The sequence below is a fragment of the Narcine bancroftii genome, chromosome 4 (assembly GCF_036971445.1).
Source record: "Narcine bancroftii isolate sNarBan1 chromosome 4, sNarBan1.hap1, whole genome shotgun sequence".
NCBI classification, from domain to species: Eukaryota; Metazoa; Chordata; class Chondrichthyes; order Torpediniformes; family Narcinidae; genus Narcine; species Narcine bancroftii.
In genome coordinates, this window is record NC_091472.1 from 56909386 (window position 1) to 56936775 (window position 27390).

Below are 27390 nucleotides of genomic sequence, written 5' to 3' on the forward strand. Positions count from 1 at the left end.
AAAATTGGTTGGTTGGGGTTGGGTGTTGGGTTTTTCCTCCTTTGCCTTTTGTCAGTGAGGTGGGCTCTGCGGTCTTCTTCAAAGGAGGCTGCTGCCCGCCAAACTGTGAGGCGCCAAGATGCACGGTTTGAGGCGTTATCAGCCCACTGGCGGTGGTCAATGTGGCAGGCACCAAGAGATTTCTTTAGGCAGTCCTTGTACCTTTTCTTTGGTGCACCTCTGTCACGGTGGCCAGTGGAGAGCTCGCCATATAATACGATCTTGGGAAGGCGATGGTCCTCCATTCTGGAGACGTGACCCATCCAGCGCAGCTGGATCTTCAGCAGCGTGGACTCGATGCTGTCGACCTCTGCCATCTCGAGTACCTCGACGTTAGGGGTGTGAGCGCTCCAATGGATGTTGAGGATGGAGCGGAGACAACGCTGGTGGAAGCGTTCTAGGAGCCGTAGGTGGTGCCGGTAGAGGACCCATGATTCGGAGCCGAACAGGAGTGTGGGTATGACAACGGCTCTGTATACGCTTATCTTTGTGAGGTTTTTCAGTTGGTTGTTTTTCCAGACTCTTTTGTGTAGTCTTCCAAAGGCGCTATTTGCCTTGGCGAGTCTGTTGTCTATCTCATTGTCGATCCTTGCATCTGATGAAATGGTGCAGCCGAGATAGGTAAACTGGTTGACCGTTTTGAGTTTTGTGTGCCCGATGGAGATGTGGGGGGGCTGGTAGTCATGGTGGGGAGCTGGCTGATGGAGGACCTCAGTTTTCTTCAGGCTGACTTCCAGGCCAAACATTTTGGCAGTTTCCGCAAAGCAGGACGTCAAGCGCTGAAGAGCTGGCTCTGAATGGGCAACTAAAGCGGCATCATCTGCAAAGAGTAGTTCACGGACAAGTTTCTCTTGTGTCTTGGTGTGAGCTTGCAGGCGCCTCAGATTGAAGAGACTGCCATCCGTGCGGTACCGGATGTAAACAGCGTCTTCATTGTTGGGGTCTTTCATGGCTTGGTTCAGCATCATGCTGAAGAAGATTGAAAAGAGGGTTGGTGCGAGAACACAGCCTTGCTTCACGCCATTGTTAATGGAGAAGGGTTCAGAGAGCTCATTGCTGTATCTGACCCGACCTTGTTGGTTTTCGTGCAGTTGGATAATCATGTTGAGGAACTTTGGGGGACATCCGATGCGCTCTAGTATTTGCCAAAGCCCTTTCCTGCTCACGGTGTCGAAGGCTTTGGTGAGGTCAACAAAGGTGATGTAGAGTCCTTTGTTTTGTTCTCTGCACTTTTCTTGGAGCTGTCTGAGGGCAAAGACCATGTCAGTGGTTCCTCTGTTTGCGCGAAAGCCGCACTGTGATTCTGGGAGATTATTCTCAGCGACACTAGGTATTATTCTATTTAGTAGAATCCTAGCGAAGATTTTGCCTGCAATGGAGAGCAACGTGATTCCCCTGTAGTTTGAGCAGTCTGATTTCTCGCCTTTGTTTTTGTACAGGGTGATGATGGTGGCATCACGAAGATCCTGAGGCAGTTTACCTTGGTCCCAACAAAGCTTGAAAAACTCATGCAGTTTGGCATGCAGAGTTTTGCCGCCAGCCTTCCAGACTTCTGGGGGGATTCCATCCATACCTGCTGCTTTGCCACTTTTCAGTTGTTCGATTGCCTTATATGTCTCATCCAGGGTGGGAACCTCATCCAGCTCTAGCCTTAGGGGCTGTTGAGGGAGCTGGAGCAGGGCGGAATCTTGGACTGAGCGGTTGGTACTGAAAAGAGATTGGAAGTGTTCTGACCATCGGTTGAGGATGGAGATCTTGTCGCTGAGGAGGACTTTGCCGTCTGAGCTGCGCAGCGGGCTTTGGACTTGGGGTGGGGGGCCGTACACAGCCTTTAGAGCCTCGTAGAAACCCCTGAAGTCGCCAATGTCCGCGCTGAGCTGTGTTCGTTTGGCGAGGCTAGTCCACCACTCATTTTGGATCTCCCGGAGTTTGCGCTGAAGATGGCTGCATGCGCGACGGAAGACTTGTTTCTTCTCTGGACAGGACGGCTTTGTAAGGTGAGCCTGGTGGGCAGCTCGCTTCTTTGCCAGCAGCTCCTGGATTTCCTGGCTGTTTTCGTCAAACCAGTCCTTGTTTTTCCTGGAGGAGAAGCCCAGTACCTCTTCAGTGGATTGCAGTATGGTAGCCTTCAACTGATCCCAGAGGGTTTCAGGGGACGGGTCCGTGAGGCGGGTTGCAACGTCGAGCTTTGCTTTGAGGTTTGCCTGGAAGTTTCCTCTCGCTTCGTCTGACTGCAGTTTTCCAACATTGAACCTCTTTCTGGGGGCTTTATTGTTCCTGGGCTTTGGCTTGAAGTGAAGGTTGAGCTTGCAGCGAACCAGCCGGTGGTCAGTGTGGCATTCCGCGCTAGGCATGACCCTGGTGTGGAGCACATCTTGTTTGTCACTTTCTCGCACCAGGATGTAGTCCAGGAGGTGCCAGTGTTTGGATCGGGGATGCATCCAGGTGGTCTTAAGGCTGTCCCTCTGCTGAAAAAGGGTGTTTGTAATGACAAGCCGCTGTTCTGCGCAGAGCTCCAACAGGAGGCGCCCATTGTCGTTGCACTTGCCGACGCCATGCTTGCCCAGGATTCCTGGCCAGGTTTCTGAGTCTTTGCCGACACGAGCGTTGAAGTCGCCCAGGATGACAACCTTGTCGGCTGTAGGGGTACGTTGGATGAGGTTGCGCAGGTCGGTGTAGAACTTGTTCTTTTCTGCTGGTTCCGCCTGGAGGGTTGGAGCATAGACACTGATGAGGGTGATGTGACGCTTGTTTTGAAGTGGGAGTCGCATGGACATGATTCGGTCCGAGAGGCCTGTCGGAAGGTTTTCGAGTTTGGAGGCAATGAAGCTCTTGACCATGAAGCCTACACCAGATAGGCGTCGTTCATCCGAAGGCTTGCCAGACCAGTAGAGTGTGTAGCCCGCGCCGCGTTCTTGGAGGCTGCCTACATCTGCCAGGCGGACTTCACTGAGAGCGGCTATGTCGATGTCAAGTCTGAGGAGTTCATGTGCAATGAGGACAGACCGACGTTCAGGTCGGTGGCTGTCAGTCTTGTCTAGCATGGTTCTGATGTTCCAGCATGCTAGCTTGAGTTTGTGAGCATCTTTTGAGGGGGAGGACGTGGAGGGGGAGGACGTGGAGGGGGAGGACGTGGAGGGGGAGGACGTGGAGGGGGAGGACGTGGAGGGGGAGGACGTGGAGGGGGAGGACGTGGACCTGTCCTCGGGCCTGCGCAAAGGAGCTTTTAGGTGGAGTGCAGTGCGCGCAGTACTGGCCCCACCCTTTACACCCATGGTTCGTGTGCCGTGGCCAAGCAAGCTGGGACGTGGCAGCGAGGTCCTTGGGTCGTAGGTTTTATATCGGAGTGGCCTTCTCCTATGCAGGTTTCTTACCCGGGCTGGAGGGGCCTGCCTCCCCTCCTAGGTCGGTCCATACTGCCCGGACCGGGCAAATATTGAAGTAGTAATTCACCATTACCTTCAATGCACCAACCTTGCCTTTGGATGATTGAAGATAACCATATTCGAAGATCAAAATCTCATCCTGCCACAAAGCATATGGTCCAAGGAGGAACAAAGATCCCTGTCCTCTTGTTAACCATCATAAAATATCCCCATCACCCTGTTCACAATCTCTTATTGGAGCTCTCTTTCATGCTCTTTAACCTTCCCTACTACCTCAAATCAGACTCTAATTTACTCCGGAACCATCAAAAGACCTGTCCCCTCCATTAAAATGTCACTTTTTCCTTGTATTCTCTGCAACTATAAATAGTCATTTATAGATCATTCAATATTTATCATCTCTTTTACTGTCCTGGCTTATTTTTTTTTTAAACTTTATTTATTTGAAAAATTATTAGTAATCATACAAAATACAGACTATAACAAGATTTATATATATATATATTAAAAAAAGAAAAAATAAGAATTTTTTTAAAATTAAATCCCCATCCCCCTCCCACCCCTTCAGCCAGTTCTCTTAAGGAGAGCCAAAGAAATATATAAAGAAAAACTAAAAATAAATCAAAGTACATCTAAATGCATATATTCCAAATATAGTGACCACTTTTTAAACAAAATAATAATTATCATGCAAAATATATGTAATTTTTCCATAACAATACAAGCTTTCATTTCATAATACCATCCCATTGTATTAATCACTGTATTCTCTTTCCATGTACTTGCTACACATTTTCGAGCTACGGATAATGCTAAATATACAAATGCAATTTGAAATTTATCCAACCCCAATCCCTTTAAAGGTATCATATAACTCAATAAAAAAATGGATGGATCTAATGGTAACTTAAACTTATACAATTTTTCCAAAATTAGCTTAATTTCTTCCCAAAATGGTTGTACATATGTACAGGACTAAACAGCATGCAAGAAGGTTCCAACACATGTGCCACATCTAAAACAAAACTCTGAATTACTAAAGCCATATTTTTTCAATTTCTCAGGAGTTAAATATAACTGATGCAAAAAATTATAATTAACCATTCCATATCGTACATTCATCAATCTAGTAACACTATCATAACACAATATTCTTCAGGAAAAACAAAAGTTAAGTCATTTTCCCATTTGAGCTTAGATTTCTCCCATTCCGGCTTATCCATATTATCTTGTAATACTTGATACATAACAGAAATATAGCCCTTTTTAGGTATAGAAGAAATCAAAGACTCGAATTCTGACAATACAGGTAAAATCATCTCTCTACCATACACATTTTTTTTTAAACCAACAATCGAAGTTGATAATAAACAAATAAAGAATTTTCAGCAATATCAAAATGCTCTTTCAATTGAGTAAAAGAAACTGACCTACAAAACAATCCTGCAATGTTTTTATACCCTTAAAATCCCAATTCTTTAAATGACTATTAAATAATGTAAAAGGAATAAGCTGATTAATATATAATGGCGTTAAAATAGATAATTTACCTTTTGATCCTATAATCTTATTCTTTTTTGTCCATAACATCAATAGATGTTTTAATATTGGCACATTATAGTCCTGTAATAAATTTATATTCCAATGAAATATAAATTGATGTATTGCAGTTTCAGAGGTACATGCCATCTCAACTTTAGCCCAACTTGGAAGCTGACCCATCAAACCACTAACAAATTTAAGTTGGGCTGCTTCATAATAGTTCTGAAAATGAGGTAATTGCAATCCATCTGATGCATACTTCCAAGTAAGTTTATTTAATGCTACCCTTTGTAAATTACCTTTCCATAAAAATTCCCTTGTGACTTTATTTAAGTCCTGAAAAAAAATCCTTGTAAGAGAACATGGTATTGATTGAAACAAATATTGAATACATGGAAAAATATTCATTTTAATACAATTAACCTGACTAATTAGTTAATGGAAGGTCCTTCCACTTAATTAAATCTGCTTTAATCTTTTTCAATAATGGAACATAATTTAATTTATATAAAGATTGATACTCAGTATTCACAATTATTCCTAAATATTTAATTTTAATCGGACCATTTCAAATTAATAACATTTTTATAAACTGAATAATCTCCTTCACCAAACGGTAAAATTTCACTTTTATCCCAATTAACTTTATATCCAGATAATGTTCCATACTGTAATAAACATTCCTGTAAGTGCGGCAAAGATTGTTCTAGATTTGTTAAATATATCAAATAAATTAATCTTATACTCTTCGTCCAGAACTCTCATTCCTTGTATCTGTTCATTTTGCCGTATTAATTGAGCTAACGGTTCAATGACCAACGCAAACAGGGCTGGTGACAATGGACAACCCTGTCGGGTAGAACATGTCAGTTTAAATAAATGAAACTTGTCCATTTGTTACCACCCGAGCAGTCGGGTTTGTATATAAAGCTTAACCCAACCAATTAAAAAAGGGCCAAATTTAAACTTTTCCTAAACCTTAAATAAAAAAATCCCATTCGACCCTATCAAAAGCTTTTTCCGCATCAAGTGCGTTGCTGCCGGTATGCATTGATCAAACTAATTAATCGAAGAATGTTATCTGAAGCATGTCTATTTTTAATAAAACCTGTTTGATCGACATGTATCAATTTAGGTAAATATTTAGCAAGCCAATTTGCTAAGATTTTAGCTATTATTTTATAGTCCACATTCAGTAAAGAAATAGGTCAATACAAAGACACCTTTAATGGATCTCTATCTTTCTTTGGAATTACAGTAATTAAAGCACTAGAACAAGATTCTGGTAACTCGTAATGTTCAGTCACTTGTTGTAGTACCTCCCCAAACACCGAGGATAAATCCTCATAAAAAAACTTTATAAAATTCCACCGAAAACCCATCATCATCTGGTGACTTGCCATTAGGCATTTCCAACATAGCCGCCTTAATTCTAAATCTGTAAATGGAGCTTCCAAATCTATAATATCCTCTTCTTCTAATGCTGCTAACATTAATGTAGATAAAAAAAGAATCAATAGATCTATTGTCCCGTCTCCCCTCAGAAGTATATAATTTTTAATAAAATTAATAAAACTGGTCACTGATTGCCTGAGGTTTATAGGTAACTTCTTTGGCTTGGCTTCGCGGACGAAGATTTATGGAGGGGGTAAAAAGTCCACGTCAGCTGCAGGCTCGTTTGTGGCTGACAAGTCCAATGCGGGACAGGCAGACACGATTGCAGCGGTTGCAAGGGAAAATTGGTTGGTTGGGGTTGGGTGTTGGGTTTTTCCTCCTTTGCCTTTTGTCAGTGAGGTGGGCTCTGCGGTCTTCTTCAAAGGAGGTTGCTGCCCGCCAAACTGTGAGGCGCCAAGATGCACGGTTTGAGGCGTTATCAGCCCACTGGCGGTGGTCAATGTGGCAGGCACCAAGAGATTTCTTTAGGCAGTCCTTGTACTATTGAATTCTTTTTAACAGCATTAATAACCCTTGAGGTCTGATCCTTCTTTAACTGCCATGCAAGTACTTTGTGCGCCTTCTCACCCCACTCATAATATTGTTGCTTAGACCGATAAAGTAAACATTCAAATTGATAAGTCTGTAACGTATTATTCCGCAGTTTCAATTTAGTCAAAGCTATTTTCTGATCTTCTGTCACTCTTTTCTGAAATTCCTTCTCCAGTTCATCAATCTGCCTTTCTAATTTAAGACTTTCAGCCATATACCCTTTCTTAACTTTAGTAGTATAACTAATTATTTGTCCTCTTAAATAAGCCTTTAACGCATCCCATAATACAAAACAACTTTTAACTGAATTAGCATTTTCAATTAAGAAAAAATCAATCCATTCCTTAACAAAAGCAACAAAATCAGGTTTTTTTCAACAACATTGTATTAAACCTCCATCTATAGCACCAACCCTCTTTTCAATCTTCTTCAGCATGATGCTGAACCAAGCCATGAAAGACCTAAACAATGAAGAGGCTGTTTACATCCGGTACCGCACGGATGGCAGTCTCTTCAATCTGAGGCGCCTGCAAGCTCACACCAAGACACAAGAGAAACTTGTCCGTGAACTACTCTTTACAGACGATGCCGCTTTAGTTGCCCATTCAGAGCCAGCTCTTCAGCGCTTGACGCCCTGTTTTGCGGAAACTGCCAAAATGTTTGGCCTGGAAGTCAGCCTGGAGAAAACTGAGGTCCTCCATCAGCCAGCTCCCTACCATGACTACCAGCCCCCCCACATCTCCATCGGGCACACAAAACTCAAAACGGTCAACCAGTTTACCTATCTCGGCTGCACCATTTCATCAGATGCAAGGATCGACAACGAGATAGACAACAGACTCGCCAAGGCAAATAGCGCCTTTGGAAGACTACACAAAAGAGTCTGGAAAAACAACCAGCTGAAAAACCTCTCAAAGATAAGCGTATACAGAGCCGTTGTCATACCCACACTCCTGTTCGGCTCCGAATCATGGGTCCTCTACCGGCATCACCTACGGCTCCTAGAACGCTTCCACCAGCGTTGTCTCCGCTCCATCCTCAACATTCATTGGAGCGCCTTCATCCCTAACGTCGAAGTACTCAAGATGGCAGAGGATGACAGCATCGAGTCAACGCTGCTGAAGATCCAGCTGCGCTGGGTGGGTCACGTCTCCAGAATGGAGGACCATCGCCTTCCCAAGATCGTGTTATATGGCGAGCTCTCCACTGGCCACCATGACAGAGGTGCACCAAAGAAGAGGTACAAGGACTGCCTAAAGAAATCTCTTGGTGCCTGCCACATTGACCACCGCCAGTGGGCTGATATCGCCTCAAACCGTGCATCTTGGTGCCTCACAGTTCGGCGGGCAGCAACCTCCTTTGAAGAAGACCACAGAGCCCACCTCACTGACAAAAGACAAAGGAGGAAAAACCCAACACCCAACCCCAACCAAGCAATTTTCCCCTGCAACCGTTGCAACCATGTCTGCCTGTCCCACATCGGACTTGTCAGCCACAAACGAGCCTGCAGCTGACGTGGACATTTACCCCCTCCATAAATCTTCGTCCGTGAAGCCAAGCCAAAGAAAGAATAGGATGAATGTATTACCTCTGAACTTTCATAAGAAAAAAATAATAAAGAATAATCTGATATAACTCTACTCTTGTATTCTGCCTGCAATACCCTTCCTTGTAAATGTGCCGATATTTTTAAAAAATCTATTCTAGAAAAGGAATCATGTCGGGAAGAATGAAAAGAGAAATCTTTCTCTATAGGATTAATCCTTCTCCAAATATCTACCAAATTTAAATCTTTCATTAAAGCCCCTATTTGTATCACCATCTTTGATTTTCTAATACATTTTGGGGATTTATCCATTAAAGGATCCAAAACACAATTGAAATCCCACCTCCCCCCCCACTGGAATATTTTCAATAGCATGACTTAATAACAAAAAAGTGTCTGAAATAAAACACTCATCATCTACATTAGGTGCACAGATGTTAAGTAAAGTCCAAAGTTCATTAAAGATTTTACAGTCCACTTTTAAAACCCTCCCAGCATTCCCCTCTACAGTCTGTAACTCAAAAGATTAATTCTTATGAACTAAAATTGGTACACCTTTTGTCTTAGAATTAAATTTAAAAAAAAATGACCAACCCAATCTCTTTTCAATTTCAAATGTTCTTTTTCAGTAAAATGTGTTTCTTGTAAAAAAGCAGTATCAATTTTCATTTTCTTAATACAAGCTAAAACTCGCTTTCGCTTAATTGAATTATTTAATCCCTGAACATTAAAAGTTGCAAATTTCAAACTAGACATTTTAATAAACTAACAATATAATCACTTAATACAAAAAGTCGCTCTCCTACTAATAAATAAAATCCACTCTCCCTCCCCTAATATAATAGAAAAAGTTTATATAAAAAGGAATACAATTAATTCCCCCCCCCAAAAAAAAGAACCACCCAAAGGTAGTAATTCCCTAAAAAACTGGGTGTAGTAAACCCCACTGGTGGCAGATGACTATCAAAGATATCAGTGCCATCCACCTCCCCCCAGCCAGAAATACAAAATATATAATAATGTAATTCAACATCAGAAATATTCAGCCCTGTGACTCCAGTCCCAAAGATTGGTTCAAATCTTCAACATCAATAAGACTGTGTGTCAAAACCTCCTCCTTCCCATCTTTCCATTTCCATTGGCCCTTCTTTTAGGTGATGACGGCGAGACTCTTCCCTGACCACATAAATCCGGTAAAGAATTAGCAAAAACCAATGCATTGTGATCATTCTCAAAAAATTGAGACTGATAATTGCCATAAAAAAAACCTTCAACACTGCTAGGTATCGAAAAGCAAATTTACATCCTTTCCTCCACAGCACGTCCTTGGCCGAATTGAACTCCCGTTGACATCTAATAAATTCTTGACTCAAATCAGCATAAAAATCTCTATTATTCTGACTCATCACTGGAGATTGACTTTGTCTTCCCTTCTGTTCCGCCAACCGCAAAATCATTTCTCTATCCTGATAATTCAGGCACCGAATTAACACTGCTGGTGATGGTTGTCCCGGTAACGGTTTCCTCCTTAAGGCTCTATGTGCCCTTTCCAATACTAAACCACCCGGAAAGAACTCTCTACCTAACATCTCAGGGATCCAGTTCTTAAAATTTTTTAATTGGATCTGCGCCTTCAATATCTTCCAGAAGGCCCACAATTTTTACATTCTTTCTCCGACTTTGATTTTCCAATGAAACAATTTTTTTCAACAAATCTCTCTTACGAATTCCCCAATCACAAACAAATCTTCCACTTTCTCTATTTTATTATCTTTATCACGTACAACTTGCTCTTCACATTCAGAGAAAGCTGTCTCAAGCTTTTTAAAATTTTCTTGTACTACATCTACTGAAGTAAGGCATTAATTAACATCTCTCTTAGGTGTAGATATATCTTCAGAAGCATTAAACATTGTAGATTGCATTTGAGTCATTTGATGAGACATAGTATCCATATGGTAAGCAATCCCTTTCAGCACAGTAAAAAGAGTTCAGTCCGGATTCCAGTGCCACATCTTGAGACCCACCTTCTACAAGCTCCTCCTCTAATTATTCCTGTGAACTGGCCATGAAAGGCAAGTCTTCTTCTTGTTCCAGCATTGTCAGGGCTTTTCACGTGTGGCTGCGGGTCTGGACACCCAACGACAGCACCCCAACCACATCGGGGCGCCGCCGCTCGGGCCTCCCCACAGACCACACGGTCCAATAAATCGCGGACCCTGGAAGCACCGTGCATGCCCGGCAGGGCCAGGGGCTGCGCAGGGGCAGTCTCCAGCACCTTCCTGCACGTCCCCGACTCCCCCGATGGCAGCGCGGGGCCAAGGACTCTCTGTTCAGTCGGGTCGCCCGCGCAACCGACATCACGAATGCACGGGTCAATGTCGGTCGATTTCGTCAAGAAGCCGGTGCCATCTTGTGGGGATGAGACCGGCGCCGGCGTAATACTTAGCCTAGCTGGAGTTCTCTGTGGCTTGGAGGTTCCAGACGGTGGCTCCGTGGTTCCAGCTGGACAGATAGGCCTCAGTTCTTCAGCACTTAAAAAGTAGTTTTTTCTGTAGCTGAGTCTTAGGCTTTTTTAATATTAGCCGCCATTATAGACAACTAATGTACTTAGAAGCAGAAATAAAATGTTTATATACTTAGATTAAAGTTTAAAAACTGGTGTTTAAAAAATCTGGCTGGGGAGGATTAGGACCACACGTCTGCCCTCTATGCCATCTTGCCACGCCTGCCACAATAAGCTAGGACAGTAGGGGGGCATTTAATTTTTACTCTTGTAGTTGGTGAAGCTGACAGTCCCGCTTGGCTGCAGCAAATAAGAATTTTGGTGCATCTGTACATTGTGCTTGTGTATATGACAACAAACTCTCATTGACTGTAGGTTTCCGAGATCTGGAAAACATACTGAAGGCAGCAGAAAGGTACTACCAATGCTGTTTCTACATAAATCCTCCAAATTCTTTGGAAGGATAAACACATCATTAGCCTATCCCCTGTCAAATCCCTGGTATGGAGGATCTAGTTACTTTCAGTATGCTTCACTGAACAAACTTTATTATTCATATGTCTGACACAAGAATGGTTCTTCAAGCATCAGGAAAACACAGGCCTGTAGAAGTAGCACACAACCTGTCAAACTATCCACACTTAGTGCCCAATCTGTGACAAGAGTCTGGATCCCACACTGGTCTCATCAGCCACCTCAGAATTGATAAAAACCAATGTGAAACAAGTCATCCTCTATCCTGAGGAACTGCCCATGAAGACATGTCCTTAATAACTTAGATCAATAAAACTGACTGCCTTGAGACTTTACTACAAATCTCAATACAGCTTTAGTTCAAATATGGACCAAAGAGTTGAATTCCAGAGATGAGGTGAGAGTGGCTGCTCAAGATGTTGAGCCAATATTCTACCAAGTATGGCATGAAAACCACCAGCAATAATGACATCAATAGGAGCCAAGACGAAGATTTTTTTTTGAACAACCAACAATGCTTGTTGGAGGTCAACTGTCCCAATGAAGCAGTGATGTACTCCGCACAATTCCAACCTGTGCTTCATTAATGAGTTTTCTTTCACTGTAAAGTCAGAAGTGGACATGGTTACTGATGACTGCATTAAAACCCGATTTCATCCACAACTTCTGATGTATTGAAGTTATCCATGCCCGTTGGCAGTGGGCTCTTAACAACATTCAGGCAGAGACTGAGAACATTACAACCCAAAAAACAGACCCTTCTAGTCTGTGCTAAACTATTACTTTGCCTAGTCCCACTGGCCTGCGCCCAATCCACATCCCTCCATACCCTTCCCATCCATGATCTAATTTTCCACGTCATCATCTAGGTCATCTATAGGGCGGCACTGTTAGCAACTCACGCTGTGTAATGAGTTTGTACGTTCTCCCCGTGTCTGCATGGGTTTTCCCTGGGGGCTCCAGTTTCTTACCATTCAAAGCATACCAGTGATGTAGAATAATTAGGTGTAAATTAGGCAGCATGGACTTGTGGGCCAAAATGGCCTGTTATTGTATTTTATTTCTAAATATATTAAATAACATTTTAAAAATTAATAAAATTAAAAATTCATTGATAGAGATAACAAACAACTGTGGACCCAGCACTCTTCAGAGAGGATAACCACTGGTCACAGACCTCCAGTCAGAGAAACAATTATCCACTACCATTCTCTGGCTTCTCCCATAAAGCCAAAGTCAAATCTAGTTTACTACCTCACCATGAACAAAGAGCATCTGAGCCTTCCTCACTAACCTCCAATGTGGAAGGTCTTACTAAAGTCCATGCAGACAACATTCACAGCCTTTCCTTCATCAACTTTCCTGGTAACCTCCTCAAGAAAACTCTATAAGATTGATTAAACATTACCTACCATGCACAAACACATGTTTATTATCCCTAATCAGTCCTTGATGATCCTTCTTCTGAAGAACATTTTCCAATAACATATCTATTACTGATATGGTTATTTTTGGAGCCTTTTTAAAACAACGGAACAATATGAGCTATTCTCCAATCCTCTGGCAACTCACCTGTGGCCAAGTACATTTTAAATACATCTGTCACAGCCCCTTTAATTTCTGCTTTTGTCTACCTCAAGGTCCCAGGGAATACTTTATCAGGCCCTGGGGATTTATCTACCTTTATTCACTTTAACAAAGCAATCACCTCCTCCTCTTTAATCTGTGTCGATTCCATGACCTCACAGCATTATTGCCTCACTTCCCTACACTCTATCCCAGTTTCCTGTTTAAATAAAGATGCAAAAAAACATTTAAGATCTCCCCCATGTCTTCCAGCTCCATCCATAGCTGACCATTCTGATCTTCAAGAGAACCAATTTTATCCCTGACTTTCCTTTTGCTCTTAATACACCTGTAGGATTTTCCTTCACATGGTCTGCCAAAGCAACCTCACGTCTTCTTTTTGCCCTCCCGATTTACTTCAAGTTTTTTTCCTGCATTTTTTATATACTCCTCAAGTACCTTACTTGTTCCTTGTTGCCTGTACCTGCTATATACCTTAACCAGACCCCCAATATCCCTTGAAAACCAAGGTTTGTTATGCCTGTTAACTTTGCCTTTAATCCTGACAGGAATACAAATGCTGTACTCTCAAAATTTCACCTTTGTAGATGCCACTCACTAAACACATCTTTGCCAGAAAACAACTAGCCCAATCCACGCTTTTTAAGATGGTTTCTCATTTCCTCAAAATTAGCCTTTCTCCAATTTAGCATCTCAACCCGAGGACCAGACCTACCCTTATCCATAATTATCTTGAAACTAATGGTATTATGATCACTGGACCCAAAGTGTTTCCCTGCACATACTTCTATTCCCTGTCGTCTTGTTCCCGAATAATAGATCCAGTATTGCGGTCTCTCTAGTTGGTACCTTGATATTTTGACTTAGAAAACATGTGACAACTCCAACTCATCCAGCCCTTTTATAGTATGGTAGTCCCAGTCAACATGTGGAAAGTTAAAATCATCTATTATCTCACCTTTGTGTTTCCTGCAAATGACAGCTATCTCCCTACAGATTTTTGTTCCTCCAATTCTTGCTGACTACTAGGTGGTCTGTAACACAATTCCATTAATGTGGTCATACCTTTTCTATTCCTCAGCTCCCCCCCATAGAGCCTCAGTAGACAAGCCCTCTGGTCTATATTTACCCTGATGAGCAATGCTACTCCTCTGCCTTTCAACCCTCCCTCTCTATCGCGTCTGAAACAATGGAAGCCCGGAACAATGAGCTGCCAATCCTGTCCCTCCAGCAACCAAGTTTCACTAATGGCCACAGTCATAATTCCATGTCCCAATCCACATTCCAAGCTCGTCTGCCTTTCCTAAAGTACTCCTTGCATTGATATAGCTGCACCTGAGAACATTATTTTATAACACCAGTTGTAAGTAATATTTATGTGACAGAGCTCCAGGCAATGACAAAGGAAGTTGAACTGCCTGCCACTGACAATCAAAGGAGTTACCATTCCCAAGTCTATGGCTAACATCTTGGATGTCATAATTGACCAGAAATTTAATTGCAACTACAAATGAAGGGTTAGGGATCCTGTATTGAGGCAAGTTGCTCAGCCTCCAACTCCCCATACTCCTTCTGACAAGTACAAGGCATGCACACGGAGTTTGGTTGAATACTACCCATTGCTCCAGCTCCAATAACTTCCAACAACACCAAGAAAAGCAGCCCGCTTTACAGGCACTCATCCAAAACATTCACCTTCCTCCACTGGTGCACCTCAGCTGCAGTGTACACCATGATGTTCAGTAACTTGACAAATAGCTCCCAAAGTGTCATCTCTACCACCAAGACCAGGCAGCCAACCCATGCAGCAACTTCCCCTCAAAATTGCGCTGTTCATTCAGTGCTGTTGGGTGCAATATTTGAAGTCTATACAGCTGTGGGGATAGCTTCAAAATTATACGTTCAAATTTATTGTCAGGGTATTGTCACATGCAATCCTGATATTTTTTTTGTTAGCCAGGAAGAATTTCTACTTATTAGTAGTACAAAAAACTGCTCAAGGTACGAACACAAGAAAGAAATGGTAACAAAGAAAGAAATGTAAACAAATTGACAGTACAATAGAGAAAAAAAAATCAGTAATTTATAATGTTCAAAGTGAGAGTCCTCAAATAAGTCTCTAACTGAGTTTGTTGTTTAAGAGTCAGAGGGATTGGAACTGTTCCTGAATCTGGTGGTGTGAAATCTTGTGGCACCTGCCCCTCTTTCCAGATGGTAGCATCAGCAGCAGAGAGAACAGAGCATGTCCTGGGTGGTGTGGATCCTTGATGATTGCTGCTGCTCTCTGAGGAGCAAGCCTCGCAATTATCGGCCTGTAAGTTTGACGTCTGTGGTAGGTAAATTGATGGAAAGCGTTCTTAGAGATAGTATATATAAGTATATGGAGGGACATGGTCTGATCAGGGACACTCAACACGGATTTGTGCGTGGAAGGTCGTGTTTGATTGATCTTGTTGAATTTTTTGAAGAGGTGACTAGGAATGTTGATGAGGATAGAACAGTGGATGTTGTCTATATGGACTTCAGTAAGGCCTTCGATTTGGTTCTGCATGGGAGGTTAGTTAGGAAGGCCAAGTCCTTGGGTATTAATTTGGAGATAGTCAAATGGATTCAACAGTGGCTGGAAGGAAAGTGCCAGAGAGGAGTAGTAGATAATTGTTTGTAAGGATGGAGGCCGGTGACAAGCGGTGTACCTCAGGGTTCGGTATTGGGACTGTTGCTGTTTGTTTTATATATAATGATCTGGAGGATGGGGCAGTAAATTGGATTAGTAAATATGCAGATGATACTAAAATAGGGGGAATTGTGGATGATGAAGAGGCTTTTCAAAGATTGCAGAGGGATTTAAAATGCTTAGAGGAGTGGGCAGAAAGATGGCAGATGGAGTTTAATGCTAATAAGTGCGAGGTGCTTCATTTTGGAAAGAATAATCAAAGCAAGACATATGTGGTAAATGGAAGGGCATTGAAGAATGCAGTGGAGCAGAAAGATCTAGGAATAACGGTGCATTGTTCCCTGAAGGTAGGAGCGCATGTGGATAGGGTGGTGAAGGCGGCCTTTAGTATGCTTGCCTATATAAATTAGTGCATGGAATATAGGAGTTGGAAAGTAATGATAAAATTGTACAAGGCATTGGTAAGGCCAAATTTAAAGTACTGTGTGCAGTTCTGGTCACTGATTTATAGGAAGAGTATTAACAAGATAGAGAGAGTGCAGAGAAGATTTACAAAAATGTTGCCTGGGTTTCAGCATTTGGAATTCAAGGAAAGATTGAGCAAATTAGGTCTTTATTCCTTGGAAGGTAGAAGGCTGAGAGGGGATTTGATAGAGGTGTTTAAGATAATGAGAGGGATAGATAGAGTTGATGTGGAAAGGCTTTTCCCATTGAGAGTAGGAGAGATGGATACAAGAGGTCATGGGTTGAGAGTTAACGGGCAAAGGTTTAGGAGTAACATGAGGGGGAACTTCTTTACTCAGAGAGTGGTTACTGTGTGGAATGGGCTTCTGGGAAATGTGGTGGAGGAAGGGTCAATTTTGTCATTTAACAAAGAGTTGGATGAGTATATGGTTGGGAGGGGGATGGAGGGATATGGGCAGAGTGCAGGTAGGTGGGATTAGAGGAGGGTACTTGGATCAGTGTGGGCTAGAAGGGCCAAAATGGCCTGTTTCTGTGCTGTAATTGTTATACAGTTACATGGTTATATGTAGATTTTCTGGATGGTGGGGAGATTTTTGCCTGTGATGTACTGGGTGGTGCCCACTACCTTTTGCAGGAATTTTTTAAAAATCAGAAGTGTCCCCAAACCAGGCTGTAATGCTGCCTGTCAGCACTTTCCACTACACATCTGCAGAAGTTTGCCAAGGTTTCCAATGTCACTCTGAACCTTTGCAAACTCCTGAGGAAGTAAAGGCACTTTCTTCACGATGACATCAGTGTGTTTGGTCCAGGAAAGGTCCTCCAAGATAGCAAATGATAGGAATTTATATTTGTTCCCCCTCTCCACCTCTGATCCCCTGGATCGTACACCTCTAATTTTCTCTTCATAAAATCCACAATCACCTCCATGGTTTTAGTGTAATTGATTACAAAGGTTGTTCTTACTATAGCAGACTAAAAGATTGTTACAATTTAAGGTGGGAGGCTCATTTGCACCTTCTCAAAGGTGTTGTGCAATAAAATGACACCTTTATGCATTAAATACTACTGGCTTTGTTTGTGTAATAGCAGCAATTTTGGTAGCAGTATTTAGTGAGCAAATGAATCCCTAAACCAGGAAGTTCTCAGATACAAGTTTTGGGCAGTTGCCCTGTATGTTAAAGGTCACGAATGTGTCCATGTTTGAGATTGCAGCACTTAAAACTACATATGGGTGTTTGCTAAAGGTTACTGAACTAGGTCTTAAATCAAAGTCAACAAGCTGCTAAGACAATTGGCAAAACAATTAGAGCTGTAGATTTTATGGCATGACAAGAAAATGCAAAAATACCACAAAAGCTTTGCCACACCTAGGAGTTATACATTCAATTTTAATGCTACACGACGAGTATTAGAAAGGTGCAACAAATGCTTAGTCTTGAAGATTAAGCCACAGGGAATTAAAACCAAATGTCACGCTTTAAATAGTTACATTTACTCCTCTGGAGCAAATAAGAAAACATTACCCATTTCATAAAAGTGTGCCAGGAGTTTCTCCTTTCCTACAAATTGCTGGTACAGCCAGCTTGTGAGTAAATAGTCACATTTACGCCTCTGGAGCAACTAAGAAAACCTTACCCATTTCATAAAAGTGTGCCAGGAGTTCCTACTTTTCTACAAATCGCTGGTACAGCCAACTTGTGAGTAAATAGTCACATTTACGCCTCTGGAGCAACTAAGAAAACCTTAACCGTTTCATAAAAGTGTGCCAGGAGTTCCTCCTTTTCTACAAATTGCAGGTACAGCCAGCTTGTGAGTAAATAGTCACATTTACGCCTCTGGAGCAACTAAGAAAACCTTACCCGTTTCATAAAAGTGTGCCAGGAGTTCCTCCTTTTCTACAAATTGCAGGTACAGCCAGCTTGTGAGTAAATAGTCACATTTACGCCTCTGGAGCAACTAAGAAAACCTTACCCGTTTCATAAAAGTGTGCCAGGAGTTCCTCCTTTTCTACAAATCGCTGGTACAGCCAGCTTGTGAGTGCTTCACTCTCTATAGGAACTTCTTTAATAGGATAGACCCTGTAGGAAAGACAAAAACAATGGGAGACTGCCTTTTAGTAATGAGAGAGGCAAGTGCAACACTTTTCTTTTGCAATGGCAAAATAAAGCTACACCCCCACCCCCCTCCACTGTAAAAAAACAAGCAGGCCCTCAGAATATATTCCAATCATGTCTTAAGAAAAAGCCATCTCAAAACATTTTTCCTTGACTTTTAATGAAGAATATCATACCACCAGCAGCTTCAGTTCTCACTATCTAAATTACTGAATTATTAGTTCACTATAATTATTTTTCCAAGCTCTTGCACATAGAAGAGCAGCAAATACTGTGAAAGCAGCATCAAGTTGTATTCCATTCAAACATGTGCTTAACCATTGGTCACAATTCCCAAATTAGCTATCCAACCTCATAGTTGGAATACCTAATCTGCAAGCACTGCAGAGATTTTAAAACTGTTGCATTTGCAGATTTTATTCTTAGAAAACAAATCAACACTCTACAAAGTTCTGCTGTGCTCAAAGCCTTTTTTTTGGAGATGGGGAGAAAGTGAGTCAGAGAATTGAATTTATACAGGTCCCCAAATGCTTCAGATGCACCAAACTGATCCCCTAGAGATGCCAAACCAAAGGAGAAATGTTCAACAAAAGCAGTCTGAGATACCAGTCGATATAGTAATGGAATCACAGAAGTAGAGATGGGAGTTCTTGTGATGGAACCTCAACCTCAGCTTGGGAGTTAAAATAAACAAGGCACAAGGCAGCTGTGTGTCTGAATCTATCCAAAATGTAGTTGGGGGACTGAAGAGATAGCATATGGGAGTAACCAAAATGGTGGAACTAATCTGTATAAAATCACAACGAATCTCAAAAATGGATATTAGACAAAAGAGCCAAAGGGTGGAGGAGTTTCAGAGCTGAATGTCATCAACATGTACATAGGATCTAATTTTATTACACCAAGGGAAAGTAAGTAGATGAAAAATAAAAATGCCAAGCATTATATTTTATGGGATTGTAGAGGAAATAACGCAGCAACTGCAAGTGAAGCCACCACTAGATGTGTTCCAGCCATGAACAAAATAAAATCACCCCACCCAAGATGATGAGAAAGACACTGTTAACAAATACGCAATGGTAGAGTATAATGAAGAAAGGATAGTACACGATGCATGCTGTTGTAGCAATGATTTCCTGTCATTGGTTATCTGATTTCAGTGCTTTAGACTGGCTTGAGAATTACAATCCCTGGGATTTACTGGGCAGATGAGTTCGAGAAGAGGATGAAACATAGCAGGCAGTAGGTAACCTTGTAAAGGTTTATAAAATTATAAGGGTAGACAGGCAGAGTATTTTTTTTTCCAATTCAGGAGGGTCCAGGACGAGAGGGCACAGACTTAAAGGTGAGAGGGGAGAAATTTAATAGGAGATATGAAGGACGGGTTCTTCCATACAGAGAGTGGTGGTTATCTGGAACAGACCACAAGAGTTGTTTGAGGCAGATGCAAACACTATGTTTAAATAGCATTTGGACAGGGAGCTTCATGGGAAAGGCATTGAGGGTGAGCCTAATGCAGGAAAATGGATCAGTCCACATGGGAAAAACAGTTGGCCTGGACATGAGTCAATGGACCCATTTCTGATCTGTAAAAATAAATGAACATATTACTTGGATTTTTTGGCCCATCTGATCTATTGCTGGTTCTCAGTAAAATTCAATCAGTTGCATTTCCCTGTAACTTAAGTCACTCACATGACCATCACTTCTTTCCTGAATTTTAAAAAATTTATTGGCTGTTAGCTGCACAATATTTTGCAGGAGCCAAGTAACTTGTCAGAATGTCTTGGGATGTGGAAGGAACCGGAGCAGCTGAAGGAAACCCATGCAAATCACAGACACCAGATCTGAACCCTAACTGCTGAACCTGCAAGATGCACCACTATTCACTTCACCACACTTACATTTTAAACTGAAGTCATGGTGATAAAGAAGATCCAATCAAAATCCTTAATTTCTGTAATAAAGTTCTTATCACATGCAACTTGGGAATCCCAGAGACTTTTTTTTGCAGCTTCAAGATCAAATCATAATGTGGAGACAAACAGTAAAAGCTTTAAGAAAATTGTCTGCGAAGGATTTATGTCAATTATTCCCCAACTTCAGCTCACATTGTCTTTACTGAATGAAAAAAAACCAGCTTTTTCGTGCAACTAAAAAACCCCACTATTTAAAGAGATGGTGAGAGTCATTCTGATCTCAACAGCCTTGATGGTGATGTGATGATCAATTATATTTTTATTGTCAACAGTTAAAAATGAATCCAATGTTGTGCACTTTTCTAAGTAGATTATGTTAATCATTAGTTGGCATAAAGTATTATTTTCAATCAAGCTCTAAAGTTTGAAATGTCATTTCCCATCTAGGGAATTTGGGAGCCAATTCAGGCACTCCAACGATGACAGATAAGCAGATAAATCTTTTTCTGAATATACGGACACAGGAAATACTGCTGAGCATCCACTGGGCAAGCTGCAATTTTTTTCCATCAGCATTTCAATAAGTATTAGGCTACTAATTTAAAAATCAAACACCTGAGAAAGACATTATGCATATAGAAGCTGACCTTTCAGTAAATTTGCATGTTGTATAATTATTTTCCTGTTACTAATATACAACAATTTTGTACATCTTAGTCTATGTTGCAGGTTTGCCCAGGAAATATTCCGGAGATGCTGGTGTGGCATTTACTGTGGCTAAAGGACACAAGTCACAATGATTAAGAAATTTAAACACATTTGAACTGGTAGACAGTTAGGGTGGCAAACATGGCTCTGCAAGGGTTTGCTACACAAATAAAAAGTGGAATTATAAACAATGGAATATTCAATATGTTGGATGGGAGAGAATTCTAACAACTTAAGAGTTAGAATGCCCCGGTTAAGATTTGGATTCTCTGACCCCCAATATTTATCCTCTTGCAATATCTATCTTCATTGTTTTAGCACACTCCCTCATAATATGGTTTGCAAATCATTTATTCCCTTGCTCCACGTCAATGTATGCAGTGAAATGATCTTGCAGCAGAGATGATGGTACATTACAATCTACTTCCAATCACTGAAAAATTCTGTTGCTCCCATTCAAACATTGCTTAATCCAAATCTCAGGGTGTAAATTTATTTTTTCAAATTTATCAATTCAAATCTTCAAAATATTTCATTGAATATTTTCTTCTGTCATCTAAAAAGAACTGCCCTGCTATTTTTATTTTAAAAACAAAATAATTATATAGTGCCTTTAGTGCACACTGAAAAAAGTTGCATAAAACCATAGTTCATAAAGTGCTTCTTGAAGCATAGTCACTGTTGCAAAGTGAGCAATGTGCGTTTAACTGCAGTTTCAGACAAATTCAACCAATGCTGAAGTGTTGACAAAATCCACTTGAAAGAGAGAATATGGGAATACATAAACCACCTTGCCAAATGCAGACACAATTTTGTGGCAAATCACTGCGAGTGCTAAAAATTAGGTAGTTGTCACAAAACAATCTGCTGGGGAAACTCAGTGGGTAAAACAACATTAATGTGAGAAAATAAATTGTTAATGTTGCAGGAATGAACCCTCTGCTGCTCAAACTGCTGAGTTCCTCCAGTACATTGTGATTTGATCCAGATTCCAACAAGTGCCATCTCTTGTATGCCCTCTGCTAATTGATCATTTGAGATCAGCAAAACAAATCCACGTTTACAATGGGCTTTAATATTTACATAAAATTAAAATGAGATCCATTACTAACCAGTTTTTGAATCCTGTCCATTGAAAACTAATCTTCCTAAAGGCAAACTTCAACTTCACAATGAGATGAAAACCAAAGCACAAGTCAGTTATCCAAAAAAAAAACTTTGGCACAATTTCCCTCAATACAGAACACCGAGGAGGAGTCACGTGATGGTGTAGTGGCCGGTAGGAGAATATCACCCCTCTCCAGAAAAGAAGAAATAAAGTGAAGAAAATGCAAAGCTCAAGAAACACAAAACACAACAAATAAAAGATAAAGGTGTGGAGAAAAAAAAGAAAATGGCACCCAAGAAGGAAAAACCAAAAACGGGAAAAAAAAGGAAAAGACGCCGGAAGAGAAAGGAGAAGGCCTTACCTGCATGAAGAGGCAGGGACCCACCATGGACAGAGGAGCCCGCTCCCCGAGGTTAGTGAAGACCCCGCAGGGTTGCGACCTCTTGACCGCGGGACTGCAAAAATGGCTCACTGAGCCAAACAGAAGTGCGCAATGTGCTCAACAAGGAAAAGGAAAACACCGAAGGGAGGGGGGGCCCAGCTGTGGAGTGAACCTACACAGTGCGACCAGCTGAGAGATGCCAGACAGCAGGGCTCTCAGCTGGAAGAGGAGGAAAGCAACAGGAAAAGGAGTGATAAGAAAGAAAAACAGCAACAGGAAGCCCAACAGATAACGAGCCCAGAAGAGGACAAACAACAAGAAGCCATGAAAAATAAAACCCAACAAACTGAGGCAAGCAGTTCAACAAGAAGGTCAGAAGAGACACAGATATTAGGAAGAGAAGTAGAAGACACAAACCAAAGAGCAGGCAAAGATGAAGAAGACGAAGACGAAGAAGATGAACAAGCTCTGCACAGAGGAATAGAAGGTAAAATAGATGGTCAGTACATAGATAAATATTTTTTCAAGAACAAATGAAAGCATTAAAAGAATGGTTGACACTAGGATTTAGTGAAATGAAAAGAAAAATGAAAAGTACTGAAGAAAAAAGTGAGTAGAATAAAGCTGGTCAGAACAGAAATAGGGAAAAGATTAGAAAATGTGGAAGAATGAGAAATGGCTGTAGAAATGGAAGTGAATAACTTAAGAAGAAACTGACAAAAAAGTTAGAGTCACAGGAGTTGTTCGCTCAGAAGACGGATATAATGGAAAACTATAGTAGGCGAAACAATATAAAGATAGTGGGCCTTAAGGAAGATGAAGAAGGCAAAGATATGAAAGAATTTATAAAAGAATGGATCCCCAGGGTCCTAGGAATGCCAGAATTACTGGAAGGAATGGAAATAGAAAGGGCACACAGAACATTAGTCCCGAAATCAGTCACAACAAAAACCAAGATCCGTTTTAGTAGAATTTCTGAGACACACGACAAGAGAAAATATATTGGAGAAGGCAATGAATATAATTAGAGAAGATAAAAAAACCATTGGAGTACCCAGACTAGTTTTGAACTCCTAAAGAAGAGGAAGGAGTTTAGCACAGCAAAATCGATCCTATGGGAAAAAAGACTATAAATTTATGTTACAATATCCAGCGGTGCTTATAATATTTATCCTGGGGGAGCAAAACAGACTGTTCTTGGATCCAGAGAAAGCACGAGAATTTGCTGAATGCCTGCAGGACAGAAAGAGAGATGAAGAGATGTAACAAGACCGAAGAACGACGACAAACTACATATAAAGATGGAAAAATAATGTAGAAGTAAGAACTAAAGAAGGGAAAGAAAAGGGAAGTAAGGGAAAGGGGGAAAGAAAGAGGGGGAAAAAAAAGAAAGGAGGGGGAGTTTTGTTGTGATGTGAAGATAAAGGACTTTTCTGGAGGGGGTTGGGTGGGAGATAATAACAGTCACTGCAAAATCAGTTGACACTTGCGAACGGGTTCTCAATCCGAATGGAGAGGGGAAGTTGTAGTTGCCCGGCAAGGGACAAGGGGCAACTCAGTGGGGGGGGGGGGGGGGACGACACTTGGGGTTAAGGGAATTTTAGATGTGGGAGTGGTTGAAGTATTTTATGTTTTAGAATTGTTGTCATACATTGAGTTCAAAAAAGGAAAACAGAGATGAAAATGGGGAAAAGGGGAAAGGTGGTGGTGAGGAAGCGGAAATGAGGTGTAAACAGAGTATGAGATGGCCATGTTGAACTACATAGCCATAAATATTAATGGAATACATAATCAAATCAAAAGGAAGAGGCTGTTAAATTTGCTGAAAAGAGAAAAAATAGATTTTCCATTCGTGCAGGAAACGCATCTAACTGAAGTGGAACATAATAAATTAAGGAGAGACTGGGTAGGGCATGTAACGGCAACATCATATAATTCAAAAGCCAGAGGTGTAGCTATATTAATCAATAAAAAAGTACCAATTAAAATAGAGGAGGAAATAATAGATCCAGCAGGGAGATATGTAATGATAAAATGTCAGATATTCAGATTTCTGGAATTTGGTCAATATATAAGCACCTAATGAAGATAATCACAAGTTTATGCAAGATATTTTTTTGAAGAGTGAAGATATGCAGGGGAATATATTGATAGGAGGGGATTTTAACCTTAATTTGGACCCAAAGGTGGATAAAACTGTACAAAAGACTAGCAAAAAGAACAAAGTAGCCATATTTATGGTTAAATCAATGCAGGAAATGCAACTTTGGGATATATGGAGGAGGCAACTCCCAAAGGAGAAGGAATACTCATATTATTTGAGTAGACATAAAACATACTCAAGGATTAACCTATTCCTGTTGTCAGCCCATATCCAAGGGAGAGTTAGGAAAACGGAATTTCAAGCTAGATTCTTATCTAATCATCCACCCCTGTTATTAGCAATAGAACTGGAGGACATCCCACCAAGAACATATAGATGGATATTAAACTCCATGCTACTTAAAAGACAGGAATTTAGAGAATTTATTGAACACCAAATTAAAATGTACTTTGAAGTAAATACGGAATCAGCGAAAAACAAATTTATATTTGTATATATTTATATTTATATTTTATATTTATATATTGTAACGATCTGGAAGTAGGGGTGGAGAATTGGATAAGCAAGTTTGCGGATGATACAAAGATTGGTGGTGTTGTGGACAGTGAGGAAGATTACCGTAGATTAAAAGGTGATTTAGGAAGGCTGGAGGTGTGGGCTGAGAAATGGCTGATGGAATTTAATACAGATAAATGTGAGGTGCTACATTTTGGAAAGGCAAATTTAAATAGGTCATATACATTGAATGGTAGACAATTGAGGAGTGCAGAGCAACAAAGGGATTTAGGAGTTATGGTAAATAGTACCCTCAAGGCTGATACTCAGGTAGATGGTGCGGTGAAGAAGACATTTGGAATGTTGGCCTTCATAAATCGGAGTATTGAATTCAAGAGTAGGGATGTTATGATGAAATTGTACAAGGCATTGGTGAGGCCAAATTTGGAGTACTGTGTACAGTTTTGGTCACCAAACTATAGGAAAGATATAAACAAAATAGAGAGAGTACAGAGAAGGTTCACAAGAATGTTGACAGGATTTCAAGGTTTGAGTTACAGGGAAAGGTTGTGCAGACTAGGGCTTTTTTCTCTGGAGCGTAGAAGATTGAGGGGGGAACTTGATAGAGGTGTTTAAGATTTTAAAAGGGACAGAGTAAATGTGGATAGGCTTTTTCAATTAAGAGTGGGGGAGATTCAAACTAGAGGGCATGGTTTAAGATTGAAGGGGGAAAATTATAAGGGGAACATGAGGGGAAATTTCTTTACACAAAGGGTGGTAGGGATGTAGAATGAGCTTCAGGCAGATGTAGTTGAGGTGGGATCATTGGTTACATTTAAGGATAGACTGGATAGTTACATGGAGAGGAGAGGACTGGAGGGGTATAGACCGGGTGCTGGTCTGTGGGACTAGGAGGGTGGGGATTTGTTATGGCATGGACTAGTAGGGCCGAACTGGCCTGTTCTGTGCTGTAAGTGGTTATATGGGATGCAATGAAAGCCTTCATCAGAGGACAGATAATAAGTTATGTAACTAAGATGAAAAAGGACGACAATCGGGAAATAGAACAGTTCGAAAGGGAAATAGTAAGTACAGAAAAAGAACTAGCAACAAGGGAAGATGCAACAAAAAGAGAATTGGCAGACAAAAAAATAAAATACAAAACATTACAAATGTATAAGGTGGAGAAGAACATAATGAAAATAAAGCAGAAGTATTAAGAGCTAGGAGAAAAAAATCCACAAAACACTAGCCTGGCAACTTAAAACAGAACAAGCTAAAAGAACTGTATTGGCATCAAGGAAAAAGAACAAACAAATTATATATGGAGATTAATGAGAACTTTAAGGAATTTTATGAACAATTATACCAAACTGAGAACGAGGGGAAAGATGATAAAATAGAAGAGTTTTCAGCTAAAACTGAACTGCCAAAATTGCAAGAAGAGGAACAAAACAAACTGATAAAACCATTTGAAATAGAGGAAGTTCAGGATATATTAAAAAAGCTGCTCAACAATAAAACGCCTGGAGAGGACGGACTACCAATAAAATTCTATAAAACATTTAAAGACTTGTTAATTCCTCCTCTCCTGGAAGTAATGAACCAGATAGAAGAACACAAAACTTGCCAGATTCATGTAAGACAGCAATAATTACAGTAGTACCAAAGACGGGGAAAGATCCACTAACACCAGCATCATATAGACCAATATCTCTACTTAATTCAGATTATAATAGCTAAACTATTAGGAAACAGATTGGCTGACTGTGTACTAAAAATAGTAAAACAAGATCAAACTGGATTTATTAAGAAAAGACGAACAACGGACAATGTCTGTAAGTTCATTAACTTAATCCAAGCAGTACAAGGAAATAAGATACCAACAGTGACTGTTGCTTTAGATGCAGAGAAAGCCTTTGAGAGGGTAGAATGGAATTATTTATTCAAAGTATTACAGAGGTTCAACCTACCAGAAAAATATATTGATTGGATTAAAGCATTATATAAGGGACCATTGGGCGAAGATGACAGTAAATGGATATATATCAAACCAATTTAAATTAAGCAGGTCAACTAGGCAAGGATGTCCACTATCTCCCTCAGTGTTCGCTTTAGAAATAGAACCATTGGCAGAACTGATAAGAACAGAAAATAAAATAAAAGGGATAAAAGTAAAGGAGAAGGAATATAAAATTAGTTTATTTGCAGATGACATCATAGAATACTTAACAGAACCAGAATTATCAATAAAAGAATTACATAACAAAATGAGGGAAGTCACGTGATGGAGTAGTGACCAGTAAGAAAATACCAGCCCTCTCCAGAAAAGTAAAGAAAAAGCAAAGCCACAAA

At 40.8% G+C, this 27390-nt stretch overlaps 1 protein-coding gene across 4 annotated transcripts in view; it reads right to left on the reverse strand.

Moving 5' to 3' along the window:
• lpgat1 (lysophosphatidylglycerol acyltransferase 1) overlaps positions 1–27390 on the reverse strand; it is a 101181-nt gene that overhangs the window by 3469 nt on the left and 70322 nt on the right. For 3 of the 4 annotated variants that reach the window (XM_069931350.1, XM_069931351.1, XM_069931352.1), the window contains one exon: positions 18177–18283. In XM_069931350.1, the coding sequence (XP_069787451.1) occupies positions 18177–18283 (107 nt within the window). Of the gene's footprint in view, positions 1–18176; positions 18284–27390 lie in introns of those variants that run through there. The other variant, XR_011355727.1, reaches the window with a different exon arrangement.